The 24267-nt window shown below is 44.4% G+C and overlaps 1 protein-coding gene across 1 annotated transcript in view; it reads right to left on the minus strand.

Annotated features, from left to right (window-relative positions):
* LOC146829885 (vomeronasal type-2 receptor 26-like) overlaps positions 1–22040 on the minus strand; it is a 30455-nt gene extending 8415 nt beyond the window's left edge. Inside the window, exons 1-2 of the mRNA XM_085606560.1 lie at positions 21876–22040; positions 19715–19838 (exon numbers count right to left, since the gene is read on the minus strand). Coding sequence (XP_085462686.1) covers positions 19715–19838; positions 21876–22040 — 289 coding nt within the window. The remainder of the gene's footprint in view (positions 1–19714; positions 19839–21875) is intronic.
* Positions 22041–24267: the final 2227 nt, after the last annotated feature.

A 24267-nucleotide genomic window follows, 5' to 3' on the forward strand; every position in this document is an offset into this window, starting at 1 on the left:
GATTGGTTTTTCCATGATTGGCATATTTGATTTACTTGTCAGTCCATAGTAAAGTACACTGAGTGCGCCAGGGCCTGTAAATCAAATGCACTAGTGGGCTGCAGCACTGGATTGTGCAACCCACACAAGCAGCCTGTAAGTGTAACTCTGGCATGCCATTGCAGAGCCTGTGTGCAATCTGGGACTGCCATGTCGACTTTGCAAGTATACCCCCTTGCCAGGCCCTAACCTTCCCTTTTCTTACATGTCAGTCACCACTAAGGTAGGCCTAAGGTACCCCTGTGGGAAGGGTGCAGTGTATGTGAAAGGTAGGACATGCCCTGGTGTGTGTGATAGTGAATTACTGGCAAGGCTACCTGTTCCCATATGACAGAATAGGGAATTTGTTTATAACATATTAGAAACATAACTGGCCCTAGGAACAAGGTAGAAAAAATAGTATGCCTGAACACAGAATCTAAAGATGCATCTTTTAGTGAAGGTGATTTTTACATTCTGTGTTTGAAAATACCACTTTTAGAAAGCAGGCATTTTCTTGCTCAGCCATCCAGTAGGCTTCTGCTAGGTTTGTGGATTGACTGTCTCGGTTTTGGATGGCAGGGGCTGGGGAAGAGCCGTGGCTCCAGATAGTCTAGGTGGGTCAGGAAAGGGCTGAATAGACCAGGGCTGCACTTAGAGCAGGGGGAGGAGATTTCCTTTCAGCTGAATGGGCCTGGTCTGCCTCTGACAATGCCATCTCCACCTCCTGCCAGGAAACCACACCAGAAAGGGCAGAACTTGTTCTGGCTGAACACAGACACTCTCTGCCTGAGAGGACAAAGGATGTTGGGCTATAAAAAGTGGGTCCCAAACCCCTGAACTTTAGAGCTCTTTTGGACCAAGAAGACTGCCAAGAAGAAGAGCTAGAGAAGCTGTGAGGAGGAGCTACCACTTTGCCGTGTGCTTTGCTGTGTTGGCCTGCAGTGGCTGCTTCTGTCTTGGGCAGTGAAAGGACTGGACTGAACTTTCTGCAATCTACTTTTGTGAGTTTCTCCAAGGGCTTGAGGTAGAGCTTGCCCCCTGTTCAAGAAGTCTCAGGAACAGCAAATACTTCAAGTTCTTCTGCCCTCAGCACTGGGGACTGTTAGTTTTGTGCTGCAACAGAATAAAAAGCAACCCAACGCCGGGGGGGGGCGTGGCTTGCGCGCCGCTGCGAGATGGCGGTCTGCGCTTGAGCTCTGTGCTGAGCAACGGCCGACGGAGGTTTTGCTGCCGCTGCGGACGGCCCCGTACACTCCAGAAGTTGGCATCATGTTTACGATGCTGCCGAGTGTGTTTTGAGGAGGTTTCCTGTACTTTGGAGCTGCCGGTGACCACATTTGGGACATCTGTTGGTGGCGCTAGGTGTTTTCACGAGCGGCCACCATTTTGATTCCTCACTGGCGGAGTTGTTTTTTCTCCTCAGCACGACGACGCTACTGCTACGGACTGGCCAGAAATGAGGACAAACAAGAGCTGGTGACGTTTTCTCACATTTTATTAGGCTAATTTGATTTTTTCTTCCCTCCTGCTGCTTTGCTGCCGTTTGTGAGCATATTTTTGGTTTTCTTCTCTTCAGAACACCGCCAATGCCTTTATATGAGGCTTCTTTGCTTTATGTTTCCCTGCTTCTTAGCTGTTTTTGGAGGTCGGAAGGAGTCCTCTTGGTTCCTGCAGGGAACGATATTTTTGTGAGGTGGTTCTTTTCCTGACCTTGTGAGCCCGCAATTATTATCGTCCTGTTCTTCTTGCTGAGGGTGCGTTCTCCATTTTTGTTCTTTTCCTGATTACATATTGAGTTTTTATACATCCCCTGGCATTTCCTTTCCTTAATCTATCTGAAGGGGTGTATTTTGCTCCTGCTGAGGTGGTGTGTTCTATGGCTGCGAATATGGGCCCGTCACCAAATGCTAAAGACGCAAAGGACTCTAAAGCGTCCCTTAAGAGGTCCAAACAGGTCTCCCCTACACCTGAGTCTGCTCAAAAGGACCCTAACTCCACTCTTGAGACTATCCTGACGCGCCTTAATGAGGTCCATGAAATTGCGCAGTCTACCAAGACTAACACAGATTTACTGCAAGTGGAGGTGTTAGCCATCAGGAATGATTTCAAGGCCCTTTCTTTTCGTGTGTCAGACGCAGAAGCACGTATTAGTGGCGCAGAGGACTCCGTGCAAAAGCAATCTAGATCTCTCTGCCAGTTAGAGCGCTCAATGGCGGCATTGCGGAAAGACCTCACTGAGCAGGAAGATCGTAACCGCAGATCTAACCTGCGCATTTTTGGTCTTCCGGAAGATGTTGAGAAAGATGCATCTTCTTTGATTGATTTCCTTTATCAATGGATTCCCTCTATGCTGCAAATTTCTTTCCAAAGAGATTTTGAGCTGGAACGTGCACACCGTGTCCCTACCTTTCGCCCTAAGTCTGCTACTCAACCTAGAGCGATAATTTTTAAGCCACTGCGCCATCAGCACACAGAACAAATTTTGGCCCATATGCGGAAGGTTAGAGTTGTCTCGTGGAATGGCCATCGCATTTCAATTTCTCAAGACTTTGCCAGAGACACGGTAATAAGGAGGAAGGGCTTTCTTAATCTCCGGAAGCGTCTATCTGAGATGAATATCCCCTTTTCTTTTGCTGGCCCTTCAAAATTCCGCATCACTTTCAAAGGTCGCTCCAGAATCTTTGATGAACCTGCTGACTTGGCCTCGTTTTTGGATAATCAGATGGAGCTACAGATGGAACTTCAAATGGAGGCCTCGCATGTTCCTGGCTCTTCTGGCACCTGATGCGGTTATACATACTGCAAAGTGTTTTCTTCTTTGTCAGATCTATTAAGTTTAGTTGCTTTTAGATCTGCGCGGTGGTCTTAGTGTCCATTGGTTTTGGTGTGTTTTTGTCGTCTTCTGGTGCTCCCTTCCTATCGTTATGGTGTAGTGGTCTTTATTGTCGTTAGTTTTACTGTTTGAATCTTCCAATATTTCGTGGCAGCGTCTCTTGTTGGTTTGATTTCACTCCTGCTTGCGTGTCGTCCTTATTACTCTTTTCCTTCCCAGTTTGTCTTTCGACATGTTAGGTCCTGGTCCGTTTCTTATCCCGTTGTATGACTTCTTTATTTTCGTCAAATTTTGATGTGAGACTTGTTTTTTTCTCTCTCTTTGTTTTTGATTTTTCTCCCTGATGGTCGTCTTTTGTTGTCTCGTATTTATGGAGTATACCATTGTTTTTTAATGTATTGATGTATAGATTGGGTACATATTTGAGTCATAGATGCTTATTTGATGTTTATGTATTGCTATAATTAGAGTTAATATGTTTCTTCTATATATTTAGTGGTTATATCTATTTCACTGCTATATCATTGATTGATTTGTTTATTTAGTATTATTAATTATCTTTTTCGACTAGGTCGGATTTCTATAGTTGTTTTGTAATTGATAGTCTTATGTTTCTTTACTTACATGTTCATATAATTAAGATATTCTCACCTCTTTTAGTTAAATTGAGTGTATCCGGTTTTATCTATTTGTGGACAGTTATCTATAAGCTTATCTATAGATTTTACATATTTATATATAGTATTATTTCTCTTATTTATCTGCCATAGGGCTTCATTGATTGTTATATTGAGCTGTCACTACATGCCGTTCTCTACTGTGTTTCACTTATTTTCCCCATAATGTACCATATAGTATGCTTTGGAATGTATTTTGTTTTCTCTTTATTCTTTTTCTTTTGCTCTTCATGATGTCTGCTTTGGTTTATAGTAATGTTAGCTTTTAGCACATTTTTCATCAGCTCTTATTGATTGCATTTGTTTTTTCTCTTTTTCTGCCTTTCCCAATTTTTATGGTCTATTTTAGCTGTTACCTATTTATCAACTTGGTTAAACGTGTTGCCTTTATAGACTTTCATGTTGTTCTGTTTCCAGAATACTATAGTTAATTCCAGTTCATATCTTTTAGACGGTTCTTCTTTTTAAATACGTATAATCAGCTATGTACTGTTTTGGGGCTATTTATGCTGATGTTTTTTATTCCTCTGGTTGGTTCCCTTGCTCATTTTCCCATGCTCCCCTTGTATGAATTTGGCCTTTTTCAGACCTGCCTTATGGGCCCTTCTCTCTCTCTTTCTGTTTATTTCCTTGCTTTCTTTTTCCTTTTCTTTCTTCTTTTCTCTTCAGATTTCCTCTTTGGATTCTCCTTGTTTCGTGTTTGTTTCTAGTGTCTGGTGGCGGGTTTTCCTGGATGTTGTAGTGCATATATCATATATGAAATATCTTTTTCTCCTGTCAATGGCTATATGTCTGGATTGAATATACTTTCCCTTAATGTTAAAGGGTTAAATCACCCAGTTAAAAGGTCAAAGATTTTAGACTACTGCAAATCTCTTTCTTCGGATCTAGTCCTGTTTCAAGAGACAAAGGTCTCTGCCAAGGAGGCGTTTTTTCTGAAGAAAGATTGGGTCTCTGATGTTGCTTGTTCAGATGCTTGTGGTAAAATAAATGGGGTAATTACTTTAGTTTCTAAACACTCTGGATTGTCTATCATTTCCTCAGAACAGGATACAGAGGGTCGGTGGTTGCTATCTAAGGTGTCCGATGGTAATGCCGATCTCTTTGTCATGAATATTTATGCCCCTAACAAGGATGACCCGTCTTTTTGGAAAGCTATCACTAAAAAGCTAAATGACACACCTCATTCTGGCAATCTTATTGTAGGTGGAGACTTTAATTTACCAATGGATCCTATCTTGGAAAGGAATTCTGCCTTTAACTTTCGTCCCCCTCAAGCACATAAACAACTGATTAATATGTGTTCTCTGATCCATCTTCAGGATGTCTGGCGTCTTCACAATCCCACTGGCAGTGACTTCTCCTTTTTTTCTTCCCCTCATTCGTCCTTTTCACGCATTGATTATCTTTTGGTTCATTCCTCTCTTGTTCAATCTTCTTCTTCTCCGCTTATTCATCCTATTTCGGTTTCAGACCATGCCGCGGTGACTTTCACACTTATGTCTTTTGCCCCTAGGGCAAGATCTCGTTCGTGGAGACTAAACACAGAAATTTTACATGATGATTCCCAGGTTCGAGAGTTTTCCAATGATATTGAGACGTTTTTTCTTGAGAATGTTGGTTCAGTCAGCTCCCCTGTTGTTCTCTGGGACTCTTTTAAATGCACTTTCCGTGGTCAGGTCATTAAGTGTATGTCAAGGAGAAACGCAGCCATTAAAAAGGAGCTCACGGATTTAGCAGATGAAATTTAAACGTCAGGAATCCCTTTTTCGACATTCTCAGGATAAGTCCTGCCTCCAATCTATTAAGAATTTAAAATATACGTACAATACTATAGTCACTAAGAGAGCTCATATTGGTCTTCAGGCTCAGAAATCTAAGAAGTTGCTGTTAAAAAATTGTGCGGGCAAGATTCTTGCAGCTACATTAAAGTTCCAGGAATCTTCTTGTAAATCTTCCCAAATCTCTTCCATTACTGACCAGCTTGGTAAGAAAAAATTTAAAACTGAGGAAATTCTTGAGGTCTTTTGCGATTTCTATAATAAGTTATATACCCCTTCTACTCAAGCTTCTTTTGAACAATGCCAGGAGTACTTGAAGTCAGTTCCTTTGGAAGCTGTATCGGAGGCAGATAATAACTCATTGAATGGTCCGATTACCTCTGACGAAATCATTTCTGCGATTAAAGCTACTCGGTCCGGTAAGGCTCCTGGTCCTGATGGATATCCTATTTTGTTTTATAAAACCTTTATTTCCGTGATTGTTCCGAAACTTCAATCCGTCTTTGATGCTTTTATTAAAGATGGTCTGTGTCTGGTTCCGCTGCTGATGCTACTATTGTAGTAATCCACAAAGAAGGGAAAGATCATTCAGACCCCAAGAATTTTCGTCCTATTTCCCTTCTTAACATGGAAGCTAAGATTTTAGCTAAAATCTTAGCTAAACGCTTAGAGTCCTTTATTCCTCAATTGGTTCATCCCTCCCAAACAGGTTTTGTAAAGGGGCGTCTTGCACGTGATAATATTCATACTTTTTGTCATATTCTTGGTTCCGCCAAGCGATCTAATTTTCCGGCGGCGGCCTTGGCCCTTGATGCTGAAAAGGCCTTTGATAAGGTCTCTTGGCCTTTTTTACGAGCTGTTTTATGTGCACATAACCTTGGTGAGTCCTTTATCCGTATGGTTATGTCTCTTTACTCCCGACCTAGGGCTAACATACGGGTGAATGGAGCCACGTCGTCCTTTTTTAACCTTCGCCAGGGTACTAGACAAGGATGTCCTTTGTCTCCTCTTTTATTTTTGTTGTCCATTGATCCTCTTCTCAGAATGATTGACGTACATCTAGACATTAAGGGGTTCTCTTTTGGATCTCATCAGATAAAATCAGCTGCTTATGCTGATGATGTTCTCATTTTCTCGGATGATATTGCACTGGCCATCCCTGCTATTTCTAATACGATTTCTATTTTCTCAAAGGTTTCAGGATATACCCTGAACAAAGATAAGACAGAGATGTTCCCCCTAAATGCTTACTGTTTCTCCTCTCACATGGGTTCGGCGGTCTTTAAATGACAATCTAAGCAACTAAAATATCTGGGGATATATTTTTGTTCCACCCTTTATGCTACGGTTACTTATAACGAATCTCAAACTATTCTTAAGGTGCGAAGTCTTTTAGAAAATTGGTCTCCGAAGCATATTTCTTGGTGGGGCCGACTCCAAACTCTTAAAGAGATGATAACACCCATTGTTAATTTTGTTTCTTCTATGCTTCCGGTAAAGCTCTCTGATGCCTTTTTTCACGATCTGGATCTACTGACTTCCACATTTTTATGGAATAACAAAAGGGCTAGAATTGCCTATAAATTCTTGCAGAAATCCTATGATATGGGAAGATGTAATCTTCCTGATTGGGGGAAATATCAATCTGCTTTTCTGGCCTCTCAGGGTGCGCTCTGGTTTTCCTATCCCTCTATTCATGTTCCAGCTTGGTTGCTAATAGAACAGGAATTGGCTTCCCCTCTTCCGACTGCCTCTTTTTTAACCACGAATACCCTTTCTATTCCATTCTCTAGATCTATTATTTTAGACACTATTGCTGCGGTTCGCAAGGTTGATAAGAGAGTGGCGATTCCACTGCATAAAACTAGATGGTCATCTATTTGGCGGAATTCCAAAATTAAAATTAATATTGATCCAGACTTGATGTCTTACTGGGCTGGGAAAGGTATCTCACTTGTTAAACATCTTTATGGTTCCAACAATGATCCTCTCCCTTTCTCTACCTTGGCTCAACAATTCTCTCTATCTAATCTAGACTTTTATACCTTTCTTAAGATAAAGGTAGCACTTGCTAAAGTACACCTTCATCCTTCCTCCTCTATGATTACGCTTTTTCAACTATGGATTAGGTCTGGTCATGTAGCATCTAGGATTGATACATTTTTGTCGTCTTCTACACTTCCTTCCCAGACTGTTGCACAGCAAAAATGGCTGCATCATTTTGATCATGGTGTTACCGATCATATTTCTTCAGACACTTGGCAAGATATTGGGAAGCTTTCTCTTCGTAATAAAATTGCCCCCTCATTACTGCAATCTAAGTTTTTCTCTATTAATCTCATTCACTGGACTCCCACTCGTTTATATTCATTAAATCTCAAAGAAGACAATCGATGTTGGAGCTGTGATCTTGCACCAGGCGACTTTCAGCATATGTTTTTTGATTGTTCTCTTCTCAAACCCTTTTGGGGTTTAATTCACAAACACCTCATGATTATATTTAATATCAAGTTTCAACTCTCTTTCCCATTAATTCTTTTAGGCCCGTTGGCAGCCTCGGTCCCTTTGCCTTTAGATTCCATGGAATTACAATTGTTGGATCTTTTACTAACTATTGCAGTCAAAGTAATTCTCATGGAGTGGAAATCTTTTTCTTCAGTTTCTTACCATACTTGGTGGTCATGGGTTTCCTTCTTACGAAGTGCTCATACTTCAGTTGATCACGCTCATCTCTCTCCTTCTATATCTAATGGTGTGTGGAAGGCTCTAGATACGTACATGGAAATGGCCTCAGAGGGGTTGGTGGAACAATATCCTTTTGATTTCACTGGTTAATGATGTCTTGGGTGTTGGGTGAATCCTTGGGAAATCCTTTTCTCTCCTTTCACTTCGTCTTGTCTTTCTTCAGCTTTACCCTATTTTTTCCATCTTTGCTTTCTTCTTTTCTTTCCTTTCATCCCTAAATTAATATCTGATTGTGATACTTTTGATAATTACTTCTCCCGGTTATCAATTGCTGTTTCTCTAATTAACTTATTTTTCTGGAATTTACAGATTCTACCATATTGTGTGCTCTAGCTGATAACATTTGTATCACTTTTGCTTGTATTTTATGTTTTCATCTGCTCCTTTAAAATAATAAATTCTTTTGAAATAAAAAAAAAAAGCAACCCAACGCCATCTACGATGCTGCTGCCGACTCTGTCTCCTTAAGGCATCGCAAAGGGCACTGCAGCAATGCCTCATCGCAACCCTGGTCCCACAGATGACATGTGCTGATGCCGCCACCGAGCCGCTGCTTTCACCGTGACCTGTGGGCACTGCACTCCGCATCGTCTTGCATCACAACGCCACCCTGGTATCACTGACGACACAGCTTCACGCCAAAATCGATGCCAGTGCTTGCACTGTGGTTCGAGAGCACCGCTCGTAAAGCTACATGACACACAGCCATCATCCCGCACCGCAGCTTTGGCTTACTGATTCCAGTGCCATTGACTCCAGTTCATCAGCCGACGACAGCGCTTTGGCAATGACGATGCTGCTGCCAGCGCCGTGACCTGCCAGCACCGCGACGAGCACTGCATCACTTAGCACCGTGACCCCGTTCTCACAGACGATGCAATCTGAAGCCCCCACCGAGATGCTGCTCACACTGTGACCTGAGGGCATCGCATGCCGCACCGCTGCACTCCACACTGCAGCACCCGACGCCTGCAGACCCCAGCGCTCCTGACTTCAACTGCGAGGAGTTCGATCTGCAACGCATGTGACTTTGAGGGCCAGACGACTCCTGCACCGACCTCTGATACAGACATCTGCTGACGCCGTGCTTTTGGAAGCTCAACCAGAGGTCACCGACACCCGGCATTTCTAAAAGGTACTGTTTGGCGGGTCTTCCCGACACCGTAGCTGGCCTGCGATGCTATGGTCAGCCGGAACTGTTTGGATTTGCTTGTTCACGCTGGTTGATAGCCCCAGAGGAACTGTTTTTCAAAGATATTTTGATAACTGAATATTTCTAAGTACTGTATTGTGGATTTGTATCGCTTTTGGTCTTGTCTTGAGTATATAAAAATATTGGATATGATGGTGTAGTGTCCTTTTGTAGTGCTTACACTGTATTACTGTTGGTTTTGTGCAAATGCTTTACACATGGCCTCTAAGATAAGCCTGACTGCTCATGCCAAGCTACCAAGGGGGTGAGCAGAGGGTATTTTAGGAGTGTAACTCCCTTATCCTGACTAGGAAGAAGCAGTGGCGTAGCTAGGGTGGGGGGGCGGTGGGGGGCGGTCTGCCCCAGGCGGCACTATTTTGGGGGCGGAAAAAGGTATTCAGATAAGGCTTGGCTTCCTTTCGTGGATGTTTGGGGACAGGCAGAGAAGGAATAGGACTCGGGCAATGTCCTCTTCTTTTTTGTGCTGGCAGCTGTCCCCCCATCTTCCTATTATTCCCTCTCTTTCTGTCTTGCTCCACACTTACTGAAAACCGTAACTTGAAGAAATGGTTCACAATCTCTCTTTCCTTCTTTCATTTAGTTGCTTCCCTGTGAAATGGATCCAAAAAAGAAAAACACTCTTGCGGGAAATGCCCTTTTTCTGACATTTTTCTATTCCAAAGTGCAGCGGGATGGAGAGAAATAGAAGGTTTGAATATGAAAAATAAATAGCATAGCTAAATAAAGCAAGACAGAGGGGTTGCAAAGTGGCCAGATTGGTTTTATTCACATCCAAATACATCAGCCTCACTCTACAGACTTTGCAGTGAAGCGCTACTTTCGTTTTCTAGTCTTTCCTTGAACAGCATTGTTGTCCCCAGGTGGGAAAGTGCACCATTCCTGGAGGGACTGCAATACCTGGTTGATGGGTGGAAACCATACTGCTTACGTTTTGTAAGGATATAAGCAATGGACATTGAAACGGTTCCCTTCAGGGCCCTCTAGTCATGTCCTTAACTTTTCAGGTAAAACCACTCGCTGATTTCTGAATAGTGAGTGAGAGATTGTTAAGGTAACCATGTTGTTTCTGCTTACATTTCACATGCTTTACTTAATCTTGCATTCCCTATGAGTGTTTGTATTTTTTTTTTTTTTTTAGGCAGCATATTACTCTTATCAAGTGCATAATTTGAATTGAACCACATCCAATTGTTTATAGCTGGCACAATTAGGTTGTAGCTGAAGGCAGTGCGAGTTTCTCTCAGTGGGGCAGTATGGTGTTCAGTGGGAGAGAGGATGTGGCACTATGGGCAGAACTGTCGAATTTGGAACTGGGTTCAGCCTTCATGACCAGTCCATCAGACCACTCTACTGAGGGAGCATATTCCCATGATAGACCTTAGAAGGCCCCACTAGACCTTAGAATGCTTGGTGTCTTAGCACAAGCAGGTGTACCCTAGTGGTGTCAATTGTGAGTTAACCTTGAAGGCCTGTCCACCACAATCCATACTGAAGTTCATCTCCAGTCTTGCGGGCAGGCCTTCGAAGCAGCACACCCTAGAGCAACAGTGATCCAGTCACTGTGACTCTGTCACTGAGGTCACATGAACCTTGAGCAGGTTAGGGCGGTGCCAACGGTGTGACTGCACTGGGTACCTATTTCGGGTGGGTGCGTAGTGTTTGCAAGTATATTATGGTCATGATAACTTCGGTGATTAATGTTCTTCCTAGAGAGAGATCCGAGTTTTGTCTAGTGGAAGGGTTGACTCCTGGAAAGGTAGCACAGAGGGTTAATGTGCCTGCTGCAAAGAACATGTACCATGCAGATCACAATGTGCATGTAACTTGCATGATTGAGGTAACTATAAGCGGCGATACTACGTGTCTCTCAGTCCTCTTTCAAGTGCTTGCCGTCCTTTTTCTTCAGCAACCGCCCCCCCCCCCAGGGGCGGCAATCTGAGGGATAGCCCCGGGCACTACCAGCTCTAGCTACGCCTCTGGGAAGATGGGTCCCTATTTGGACAAAGGTACCTACCGCTGCCAACTATAGACCCCCATTTCTAACACCTCAGTGCATTAGATCCAAGTAACTAAAGGCCTATCTCGCGTCTACCACTTCCAGCTAAGTTGGTGGAAAAAGTCATGAATAACGAGCTCACATTATATTTACATGAGCACAACTTTCTGGTCGTGTCCCAATTTGGATTCAGGGCAGAACATAGCACCGAAACAGCCCTAATAACGGATACAGATGAAATCAGAGCAGTATTGGACACTGGAGGTGCTGCAGCTCTTATCCTGCTCGACCTGTCGGCAGCATTCGGCACGGTAGACCATAAGATGCTGCTTAACTGTCTGAATTCTCTTGGCTCTTCAGAAAAGGCATTGGCACTGGTTTCTTTTTTTTGAGCTGATAGGATACAATCAGTTGCCTTGGGTGACAACACTTCTCCGTCCTTCACTCTCCCATGTGGAGTACATCAGGGTTCCTCTCTGAGCCCTACACTCTTTAATGTATATGTATCTGAATTGGCAGCATTAATTAGATCGTTCGGGATGGCACTAACATCCTACGTGGATGACTCTTAAATTGTCTTGTCCATCTGTAAAAACATCCTGCCGCCAGTAAAAATATTTAGGGACTGCATGATGGCAATCGGCTCATGGATGAGTTTGCACTGCCTTAAGTTGAACTCGGGAAAAACAGAGGTAATCCTGTTCGGCAACTACTCCCCCACATGATCTGAGATTTGGTGGCCATATGACATGGGAACAGTACCAATCCCAGTCCCTAAAGCCAAAAATCTGGGTGTGGTGATAGATGAGAGGCTGAACTTCGAAGCTCAAGTCAAGGCAGTTTTTTTATCCAGCTTTTTTTTACTCAAAGCAATTAAGAAAATCTTACCTCTGATTCCAACAGAAAGCAGGAAAATGGTAGTTACATCTTTAATCCTTTCCAAACTGGATTATCTCAACGGGCTGTATCTCGGTATACCCGAGAAGCAGCTAAATAGGCTTCAGCTGCAAGGCTCCTCTTGGGGATCCCCAAATTTCAATCAGTGGGAAAGCACCTTTGGAGTCTGCATTGGCTGCCAGTCAAGATTCTTATCGAGTTCAAGGCCTTGTGTATTACATATACAGCATTACACAGTACCAGTCCTCAGTTTCTGAGGTGGTCACTGCACTGGTATTCGCCAAACAGATGCCTCCGGTCAGAAGGGATGAAACTGATTCTTTCTCAGAGATTTTCTAAGTCTAACTAGGGTGGCAAAAATTTCACAGTGGGTGCTACGAAGCACTGGAACACCTCTCCCCATTACCATCAGAAATCTTCCCTACTTGAAATCTTTCAGGAAAGCCATTAAGACATTGTTATTTAATGAATAGTGCTCCAGCTCGCTTCTTGACTGTTAGCACCAAGACACCGTTTGGTATCCGTGCGCTCTATAAATTTATAACATAACATAACATCTCTGTGCTCCCCTAAGGCAACACAGAGACGGTGGGAAAAAGGACTCAGGTTGGGGGAGATGACAGGCACAAAGAGACGGGGGACTGCAGAGGGTGGTCAGGAGGGGCTGTGGCAAGCAGATGGATAATGGAGGATATGTGGGGATGTGAAACCATGTATTACAGTCATGCATGGAATCCATTTTGCCTTGCTGAGTTCTCTGACATTCAGTCATGGTAAGGCCTGTAGAACGTGCACAGCTTACATTTTGAACTTCTGGTGAACGGATGTACTTTGCTGCGAGTAAACAGCTTCTAATGCAAGGTTTGCTCACGGACATCATTCGTGAGTTGCAATTGCATATTAGCCCAGCAACAAGACAATTAGGCACTGTTAGCACACCATGTTTGGATGAGACAAAGCGTCTACCTCTCATTGGTTACTGCATTGCTTAAGCTTGGAAAAAAACCCTACTGTCCCAATCTGGACACGTGGGAGTGTAAGAATATGTACTGGTATGGATATTCACAATTGTCACTGATTAGTATGAGTGGGTGACTTGTAGAGGTCAATATACTTTTACAGCCATTATCGCAGTTTATACGTTGTGTCAATTGTCTTTATTTCATTTCACATAATCATTTAATTTTTTTCTGTAAACAAACTGTATACTTTTACCTTACTACTAAATAAACATTTCCCGAGATGCACCACTTTCTTTTTTTTTGTTTATCCTTTTAGTCTAATGCACTCAAAAATTAAAGAATGATATAATTATACCTCAAAATTATTTTAGAAAAACGAAAGCTCCAATCTTTTTTATCTTCTAACACTATTAAGTTGCCCATTCACTTTAGGGCTCTATTTATATGTTGGCAGAGAGGGGACTTCGTCTCAACGGAAACGAAGGGACATATTTATAAGCCTGTTTGTGTCACTCTTGCACCACGCAATGTGGCGCAAGAGTGAAGCAAATTCAAAATGAGATTCATGAAGTCAGGCGAGGCCTCTTTGCAAGACCCTTGGAGGTATCATAAATCTTGAGTAATGCAACGCAGAGCAAAGGCATTTCCACTGGTGCCGCGGCACCACATCCATGGATTTGTACGCATTCCCAGATTTACCAGAAGTTGTAGACCTCGGAATGCAGCAAAAACGTATGCCTCCCCAGGTGAGGAGTAATGAGGAGAAAAAGCCTGCACGAAACCAACCCTCCTTGTAATGCAGGCACCCTTGCACTACAATGCAAGGGTGCCTGTGTTGGGAGTAGGCAGCAAAAGTGTGCCAGAGCTGGGGAAAAGGCAGGAATATGCCATATTGACTTAAATATTAGGGGTGGGTGGAATTTGCGAAATTCACTTTTGCAAACTATCGTGAAACTGTTAAAAATCTCCGCAAACACGCGGAAATATCGCAAAGACGCAGAAGTTTTTTTCCGCCCCTTCGCGGTATTTTCTGCGTGATCGCGGCTCACCAACTTACCCATGCGGTTGCTCACGGGCGTAACCATCTTGTTTTCACTTGTCTTGTGGTGCATGATCGCAAGAAGAAAGACGTAATCACGCGGCGAATTACGTGATTGTGCGACGAATGACGTTAATGCGGGCGCGAACTGTCGCGAGACAGAGCAAATGGCTACCAACAATCCAACATCTCGTGGAGAACGCGACCGGATCGGAAAAACTTGTCGGCGAACGCGGGGATTCAGGTAAGGCGATCGTGCACACGCGTGAATGTATTTTTTTACAGCGCGAGCAAGAAAAAAATTGCCGGTAAGATGCGGATTGCGGAAATTTTGACATTTTCGCGCTCTCCGCGGAACACGAAAATGTCAAATTATCGCAATTTCCGCGAGCGGAAAGGAATTTTCGGCCAGGCCTATTAAATATGGCTCATTCCTGCCTTTTCCCAGCCACTTAGATCAGCATAGCATGGTGACTTGCTGCGCTACACTGCACTGCATGACTTAGCCACAAACACGTCTCAGAGTTCTCTTCCCACCGACACAGTGATTTAGATGTGGGCGGACCTTCTGTTTAGCCATGGCGGTGATTACTCTGTCTCTGCAGTGACCAAACCCGGTGAGGTACAAACTTCTCTGACATCCTAATGGCTGGCTGAGAAGTGACCATATGTCCATCTGCCCAAAAAAAGGATGGGAGGACATATAGCTGTTTTTAACTATTCATTACTGCCAGGCATACCCTGGTAGTGAGGGACGGCACAAGATAAATGAGGCCTTTGGAGTGGGTTGCACTAACGTTTTTATTAATCATGTTGATAGAGACCAGCACCAAACTGCATAATGCATTGACAGGAACAGCCATGGCAATAGAAATGACAACACTTTTGGAGGTTATTTCTAAATCTGACAGGTGGCATTTTCCTCAAGGTGATGGAGTCATTTACTGTGTTGAGAAAATGGTGCCCGACCGTTATTTAATTCCGACTGACATTTAGGGACATATTTACTGAACCTTCATGCAACGCAGGGCAGGCCGCGCTGTGTGAATGAGAGAGAGCTGAACAGTGCCATATCTGCTAAGATATGACTCACTTGAGCTCTGCACCTGCACTGGCACACTTGAGGTGGCCTAACCTCAATACGGTACAAAAGGGGGTGGTGATGGACGGAGCATCAGAACCAATCAAACACTCACACCCAGTCAACCGATCTGGGTTTGATCCATCACCGTTCTTTAGCCCACTCTACCACCCCAGTTCAGACATGGCCATATGCAAATCAGTCTGACCCTGTGCCTCATGGGAACAGTCCAGCCCGAACTGCCAAACCATGCCTTCCCTGGACCGGAAACAAGCTTCCTAGGGCCGGTTTCTGGCATTTCAGCCGTCTTCAGCCAGGCTTGCTTGAATCCAGTGGCAAAGTGAGCAAGGGACTCACGTCTGAGCATGCCCTGCCAACTTATGGCGAACAAAGCGGTACAAAAGGGGGTGGTCCTTCACCACCCCCTTTTGTACCTTTTGTAACTTGCTCACATGCTTACAGCGGCCCACCCAATGGTAGATTATTGGGGCAGGGTATTCCTCTCCTTGTGTGATTGTCTTGCAGAGACACAAGAATCATCTTGACCTCAGGCCTCTTTCTTCCTGTCACAAGGCATTCTTGGTCTTACGAGGTACATTTACCAGATTGCCTGCATTATTCTTTCCAATAGCCTTTTCCCAATCCATTACATCGGCATGGATCCTTGACGTAGCTTCCTGCTCTTCTCCTATAAATAGGAGGAAATCCATCTGTAACTTTCACACAACTTTGTGTAGTGTGTTTCATTATGTTCCTTGCTCCTGGCTCTTTCCCTGGTGACTTTTCCTCTCAATTTGTGCCAGTCCCTTCTTCTCTTGTTTGACCTGTGCAGTCTCTGGAAATTTGCACCTCCGTCTTGTCCTGTGTTCTTCCTCATCAGCGCACCAAGCTCTGGACCTGGTTCTTCTCTATGAAGGAGCTATTGGTTCCTCTATCGTCGCGTTTTAAAGCATCCAGAAGCATGCCTCCATGAACTACAGGATTTTTGCCTCTGCCGCTTTTTCTTCCTTGGGGATCCCTCCTGAAGGCATTACCTTAAGCAGATCAAGTCTGTGAAGATCAGACCATCCAGAGCTGAAGAGAGCTTCAAGAGCTCTTCCAGACTTCGCCAGAGTGACATTTGCAATGCCAGCTTTCCAGAAGACAGAGCAAGCTCAGGATCTTGCCCAGACTACCGAACAGCACGCAGAACAGCTTCAGCAAGCACAGAGTGAAAACGTAATTCTACGCCTAACCCTCACCGCCCGAAGTGCAAATGTTCCTGTTGTCTTGCCTGGTACTCCCTGTTATTCTGGTGACCTAATAAACTGAAGGGGGTCCTGGATTCCATGACGTGGTTTTTCATTTCACTCTGTTCAGTTTACACAAGATAGGGCTAAGGATGGCAACATGGGCAACTGCTAGAGTAGCCATGAGGACCCGTGTTTGTCAAATTATTCCACGTCTTTCACTATCAATAACTGATGCTCCAAAGAGCCAGCCGCAAAATCTCTGCTGGATAGGTTCTCTGGGACATTAAGCAAGGCAGGCATGATGTACGGAAATATATAACTCAGTTCCATCAATTAGCTAACGAGACTACATCAATTGAATGAACCTTGATTGCCCTTTATGCAAAAGTCTCAAGCAGGAGATTAAGGCTGCATTGGTGTACTTGCCCGAGACAGCATCTTTTTCGAAATAGTAGATTAGGCCTTACAAATTGAGGATCACCTACAAGAATGCAGAATTCTCTGCAAGCCCCACTGAGTTTGTCTAAAACCCATACAAATTGGTGTTTCCCATGAATTACTTTCTTGGTGGTGATCAGACATCATTAGAAGCATAGGCCGTGCATGTATTATGTGTCCATAGAAAATTTTATCTGAGCCTACTCAAAACTTAAAAGTACTTGTCCAAGCTTTCAATAACACAGCACCCTGCGCCTTGGGCTACCTAGGGCCTACATTAGGGTGACTTCTATGTAATAAAAGGGGAGTTTGAGGCTTAGAAAGGGGGTTTAAATGCTAGTCGACATGGCAGTGCAATGGCAGGCCTGGGACGTGTTTTGAATTGCTCCTTAAGTGGGTGGCGCAATAAGTGCTTCAGGCTCCCTGGTAGTATTTATTTGACAGGCCCTGGGTATAAGTGAGGACTTAGGCAATATGTGGCCAAAAAGTGCTCTAAGAACGAGGAGGAAACAGGGCTCGCCTACCCTCGCCTACCCTCACCTACCCTCGCCTACCCTCGCCTACCCTCGCCTACCCTCACCTACCCTCCTGTGGTACATTGCCAGTTGAACTTTTTTGTGGCTTCTCCTGCTATGTCATTCTCCCCAAGATCAAATCCCTTTCAGGGGTCCTTCACCAAAGGGGTTTCCGATCTCGTGGAACTGTCTTCAACTACAGCCCTTTAACAGTGACACTCGCTCCTCAGACACTACTGCAGCGTTGCCCCACTGAACGTCTACCTTCTCCGACATTTTTGTTCAGACATGTTTCTAAGTTTGAAGGTAAGGTCCAATACACTTGTATCCGAACCATCCTTCAGTGCAGTTGGCATTAACTTCCAACTTTAACCAAGTCTTGTGCAAACAGATATCCGCGGTTGGCTCTTTGATCTTTTAGAGGCTACATTTCACTCAAAAGTTTAAAAATTCATAACTCCTGGTCTACGGATTGGATTTTTGTCATGTTGATATCAAAAAAAGTTATTGAAACTTTCTCTATTCTTCTAAATTGGTTTGGGATTTTTCTTGTGTTGTGTTTTCTCTTTAGTACTGTTTGTGTACTGCTTAAATACTTTACACATCGCCTCTAAGTTAAGTTAAGCCTGAGTTTTTTGTGGATGTTGCTTGACCAGAGCTCACACCCTATTCAACCAACAACTCAATTTCTCACAATTTTCATATGTTAGCAGTGAACATATCATGTAATATGCAAATCCAAATGAGAATTTGAATATGACTCTTGTTGCAGACAACTAGAATTAAACCATAAAGAATATCATAGATGAGGTGCTCCTTTCTAGACTTGACTATGGAAGTGCTCCACTCACAAATACTCACAAGTTACACATGGCTCTAAGACGAACAACAAGTTCCTATTACAGAAGTGAAGCCATGGCTTCCTATTGAAGTGAGATGCATATTTCAAATGACCTGCATCACACACAAAGACATGCACCTTGTGGCCCTGTAATCCAAGGCACAGACATGAATCAGGTCAAGAGGCGGTGACACTCTTTGAAGCTCCAAATCAATTTCTGGGGGCCGTTAGGGTACAAAACACAGAGAATAAACTCTCACTCATTTTTGTTTTATCCCCCTCCTAATGACATTCATGGCCCTCCTTTTATTGCACGACTGATGAGGAACAACACACAAGGGCATATTTATGAAGGGAGTTCTGTCACTCTTGCACCACGCATAGAAAGAAGAAACAGCCTCCAGGGATTTTTTTGTGCAGAAAGTTGCCCCTTCCCACACATAAACAATCCAAAATGCAACATAGACACCCTTACACCTTGGTGCAAGGGTGCCAGTGTTGGAACTAGGCAGGCCATTGTGCACCAGCACTGGGGAAAGGGCAGGTGTGCGCCATATTTGGATAAATACGGTACATTAGTGCCCTTTCTCTGGGATACATTGTCGTAAATTGGCTGCGATTAAATTAGCGTTCGCAGAATCCATCTGGTATTTAGAGGCTATCTTGTACATTTTGTGGAAGCCATTTTGTATTTCTGGCAGCCATTTTGTTTACCCTTGTGCTCTGTTTAAAGGACTGGCTATACTTAGACTCTGCTACCCTGCACATGCGCAGGAATATCTAACTGTCCATGCATCTGTTTTTAGTCTGTAACTATCAGGTTGTTTCTACCAGAGTCAGCAACTGCTAGCTCCTCCTTTACTGTTGACTGTGCATTTCTGTATGACCATTTATGTATGTAACTCTTCTCATGTATACTTGTACCGTCTTCTTTTAGCCCCTGCGTGGGTATAAAAGACCCATGGTTCTTCTGCTCTGGGTGCTACCTTCATTCAGCACCACAGGGTGCTGGGTGAATGTGGTTCCACCTCATGAGGTTTATTAAACTCTGTATTTTCTATTTCAGTTTCTGTGCCAACTTCTTTCTAATAGTCTGAGGACTCTGTGCTGAGAAGGGCGAACCCCTTGCACTGGTAGGCCTAGCTGAGGCCTATTTTCTACAACATGGCCATAAATATGGTTAACAATGCTTATATCCTCACTGCAGTCTACTGACTCTCATGTGAGGCTATGCAGGTCTCTGCATCCCTTGGAGCAGGTGATAATAGCTCCATGACGAGGACATTTTGAACATGCTCTTTAAGGGTTATGGCTAATACTTCTATTGATACGGCAGTCTGACAGATAGTGATGTTACCTCCATGAACCTGCTTGAGTCTTGAAATCAATAGATGCAGTCCTTAGTCTTGTGACGTATGCGCTTCAGACTCAAAGGGTACTCACCGGTCTCATTTGAAATCTCATCCGCAGAGCAGGGAACACAGTCAAAGCAGCAGACAGGCCAGCCTTTCCTCACAGACTGTCTGAACCCAGGAGGGCAGCTCTGGCTGCAGAAGGAACTGGGAGCCTGGGGGAAGAACAGATACAGAGAGGGAACTAAAACCATGACTCATGTGACGAAAAATAAATGACATAGGGGGCTTATGGCTTGGTGCAACATAAGGATGCTATAGGGTACTGAACCATGCCGTACCATAGCATGCCATACCATAGCATACCATACTATTCCATACCACGCCATTGCAATCCCAAGCATGCCATACCCCAATGTATCACGTCCACCTGGTTATAACCAAAGGTTAGGTAAGGGGGGAAGGAAAAGAAAAATGTTCTGCACATAGGTGCTGTCTCCAGAGTTTTATTACACATACTAATTTATTGTACTTTCCTTGGTTAAGAGGGCTCACACTCAAGTGGAAGTGATCCCATCAAAGAGAACACACAGGGATCCACTCATGGATGTTTTTATAGACCCTCGCCTACTCGATTAGTAGCATGCTTCTTCATCGGGTCTCATTCTGGTCCCTATAAACCAGGATGAAAATGAAATGAAACAAAAAAGACATTTATAAAGCGCAAGTCAATTACCCTAAAAACAAACAGACATCGTTAGATCTTGACAAATGGTAAGAGGTTAAACAACCATGTCTTCAGCGCCTTCCTGAATGCTAACAGATGAGTCGCACCCTTCAATTCTGGTGGAGAATGTTCCAGAGTCTAGTTGTTCCAACCAAAAAACGTCTGCCTCCCCAAGCACTTTTCTAGAACCTAGGGATAATCAGATTGGGAGATTGAGCTGAGCATAGCTGGCGTGCAGGGACATACAGGCATACGTTTTGTTTAAAAAAGACTGGCCCTATATCATGAGTTGCTTTAAATCCTATGCATCACAGGCAGCCAGTGCAATTCCTTCAAGGCAGCGGTGGCTGATTTATGCTCATGGATATTCAACAGCATTTTGCACGATCTGAAGTTTTGTCAGGCATTTAGACCTGAGATTGATAAGCAGGCTGTTACAATAGTCGGCCCTGGATAGGGCCGAGGCTGTGATCGCCAGCTTGCGTAACTCTGCTGGAATGAACAGAGGAATCTTCCTCAGTAATTTTAACATATAGAGAGATGCTGAGGTGACCTGGTTCACATGAGCTTCTAATGTGAGCTTAGAGTCGAAGGTGACGCCTAGGTTTTTTACTTCATTTGAGGGGGTGGGTAGAGGGCCCAACTCCGATGGCCAAAGAGTAGGGGACAAAAAGGAGGTGTTGCTGCATAAGAGTAGCACCCCAGTTTTATTGGAGTTCAACTTCAAGCAGTTGGTTGCCATTCAGTCTCCAACTTGACGGAGGCAAGTGTAGAACTGAGCTGCCGTTTCTGATGGCGTCCCTGTCACTGACACCACAACTTGGGTGTCATCACCATAGGATATTGCTGAGAATCCCAGTGATCTAATCAGCTGCGCCAGTGGCACCACATAAATATTAAAAAGGCCGGGGCTCAACGATGAGCCCTGAGAGACCCCACAAGGAAGTGTAAAATTCTGTGACTTAAGTTCAGAAAGTGCAGCAAATTGTTTTCGGTCAGACAGAAAGGATCTGAGCAGAGATAGGGATTTCACGCCCATCCTCTCAAGGCATTCCAGTAATTCTATGTGATTCATGGTGTCAAATGCACCGGAAAGATCAAGCAGCACCAGTGCTGCGCCACCCCCTGCTCGACTGTCTGCCTGATCTGTTCCGAAGCAGATATTAGTGCTGGTTCCGTGCTGTGGTGTTTCCGGAAACCAAATTGGGTGGCATCCAGGAAGGCATTGGTCTCAATATATTCAGATAGGGCTGTGTTCATGGCTGCTTCCACTATTTTAGCTCTTAGTGGTAGTCTCAAGATTGGCTGATAATTGTTGGGATCCGTCCCATCCAAGTTGGCTTTTTTTAAAAAGCGGAAGATCTGATGCTAGTTTCCATTTAATGGGAGAAATTCCTGAAATTAAAATTTGGTTAAAAATGAGGGCAAGCTGAAGATAAATTCTTCCTGATAGGAGGTGAAAGATCTTTTGGGGGCAGGGGTCAGGAGGAGACCCTGATTTAGTAGATAGTAGGAGTTTATTTACCTGCTCAACTGTTAGTGAAGGAAAGTATACTAATTCTGGAGGCTTCATGCATTTTGGAGTTACTGCCTTGGCTTTTTTAGTTGAGTCAGAGGTGACCGGCTCAGCTAGTTGGGCGGTTGCACAAAGTGATGGGAGATCAGAGAAGCCACTGTAGACTAATTTCATTGTTTCCTGGAAAGTCACAGAAGGTCTGGCTTTCTGGGGTATTGGCTACATTAGGAGGTTTGGTTAATTTATTCACTGTCGCAAATAGTTCTTTAGACAAATTCTTGGCCTCACTTATAGCTGTGGAGAAAAAACGAGTCTTCTCCCCCTGTATATGTCGTTTATAGTCTAGGAAAGCTTGTTTATACAAGGATCTGTCATTTGAGTCATTGTTGGATCTCCGCTTCCTTTCCAATCGGCGACAGTTCGGTTTTTGGAGACTGAGTAGTTTCGAAACCCAGGGGCTCATTTCTGAGCCTCTGCGTCACTTTTACAGCACCGGTGCGTCACTTTTTGTGACACATCAGTGGCGTAAAACATGCGCCATGTTGCGCCATATTTACGAAGTGACGCATCTAGGTAGATGCTTCACTTCGTAAACCCCTGCGCTACAATATACCTGCGCCAGGTATACTGTATGCAGGGTGGGCGTACCACCGCAAGAAAGGGTCGTAGGAGTGGCGCAGCGAAATCTATGAGATTTCGCTGCGTCACTTCTATGACGCCAATGCGTCCAAACCTTATGCCTGCCTCATGGCAGGCGTAAGGGTGACGCAGGCCCTTTCACATGGGGCTTGCCCCATGTGAAAGGAACATTGCTGGAGTTGCATCAGGCTTCCGACACAACTCCAGCAATGCGCCACTTTTTGCGCCGACAAATACGTCAGTTATACTGACGTATCTGTCCTTCCTTGCGACATGATGCGTCATATTATAAATATGACGTATCATTGGTGTCGCAAGGAGGGCGCACTGAGAAGTGACGCATTGCTGCTTTCACGCAGCGATGCGTCACTTCTCATAAATGAGGCCCCTAAGGTTTTGAGTGTCTGGCTCCGTGGTTTGTGATAGATTTTTCAGGTAAATCCTGGTTGATGGAGCTGAGCAGCGAGTTCTCAAATGGAACTGCTGCTCTGTTGCAGTCGTTATTGAATTTAGGGGGGTTTGCAGCTAGTGAGCTGTTAAGAGTCGTCCGTTTGATTTTGTTCCATGGACGGAACAGTCTAGCATATTTATTTCTTGGGTTATGAAATCCCAATTGGTGAGGGGAGAGGGAGAACATAAGGGCTTTATGGTCGGACCAAGTAAGGGGGAGCAATGAAAAACATTTCAGAGCGCTGCTGTTGGAAAAAACACCCTCGTGCTAGGTGAGTGGTGCCTGTAACTTGCTGAGTAAGACCTAAGCTACTCATCATGTCTGAAACATGTATGGCGTCCTTGTCTAATGGGTCTTCTAGATGTAAGTTGAAGTCCCCTAATACAGTAAAGTCAGCCGACTGAGATATCATATCCAGGGACAGCCCCACTAAATTCAGGAAGTGTGCCCTGGGGCCTGGCGGTCGTTAGAGCAGTAAGCCATTGAAAGAGTAGTGATTGTTTCTTGAAATGGTAAATAGAACAGATTCTATGATTGGTTGGTTAGTTTGGGTATTAAAAGTTCCTTTCCAGCTGCTTCGATGTATTATTGCAAGCCCCCCTCCTCGGTTCCCCGCTCTGTCTTGCTTAAGAAAGGTGTAGCCCCTTGGAACCGCTATGGCCAAATGTGGGCCAGATGCCTTATCTGCCCAGGTCTCAGTAATAAAAGCTATGTCCACTCCACGAGATTCTATGCACATTGCACATTCACAGGCATGTTTGCAAAGGGAACATGCATTAATCAAGGTGCACACTATCGGTTTGCTCCTGCGTGACCCTGTTGTGACAGGCATAGTAGGTGGTTTGTTCCATTGTGGCATTGCGGGACGGAGTTGAAAGTTAGAATCAGGACAGTGTGAAGAGGCCGAAAACAAATCGAGTCCCAACCCACGTTTCTAACTACAATTGCTCATCTTGTTGGTAATAGATGTTGCCTGGTGATGAAAACCGACATAGTGACTGGCCCTCGCCCGGTCCAGGAGCGGACGGGCGCAGACGGGCTTGCCTTTGGTGTGCCTTTGGCACGCCCGTTGTGTGCGTCTGCTGCGTGTGTCTGCTGCGCAGCTGCGCAGCGGGCGTGCTATTAGAGCCCCAGGTGTTCAGCATCTAGACAGCTGACCTGCTTCCCTCCCGTTAAGTGTTTCCGGTTCTCCCGGAAGTGATGCAAACCTCTGCACTCCTGATTCCCACCCCGAGCTAAAGTGCGAGTGCAATCAGGTGAGACCGCTGCTAATCCACCGGTCAGCAGTTTTTAAAATACTATTACAAGTTA

The sequence above is a fragment of the Triturus cristatus genome, chromosome 5_2, assembly GCF_964204655.1.
Source record: "Triturus cristatus chromosome 5_2, aTriCri1.1, whole genome shotgun sequence".
Taxonomy (NCBI): Eukaryota; Metazoa; Chordata; class Amphibia; order Caudata; family Salamandridae; genus Triturus; species Triturus cristatus.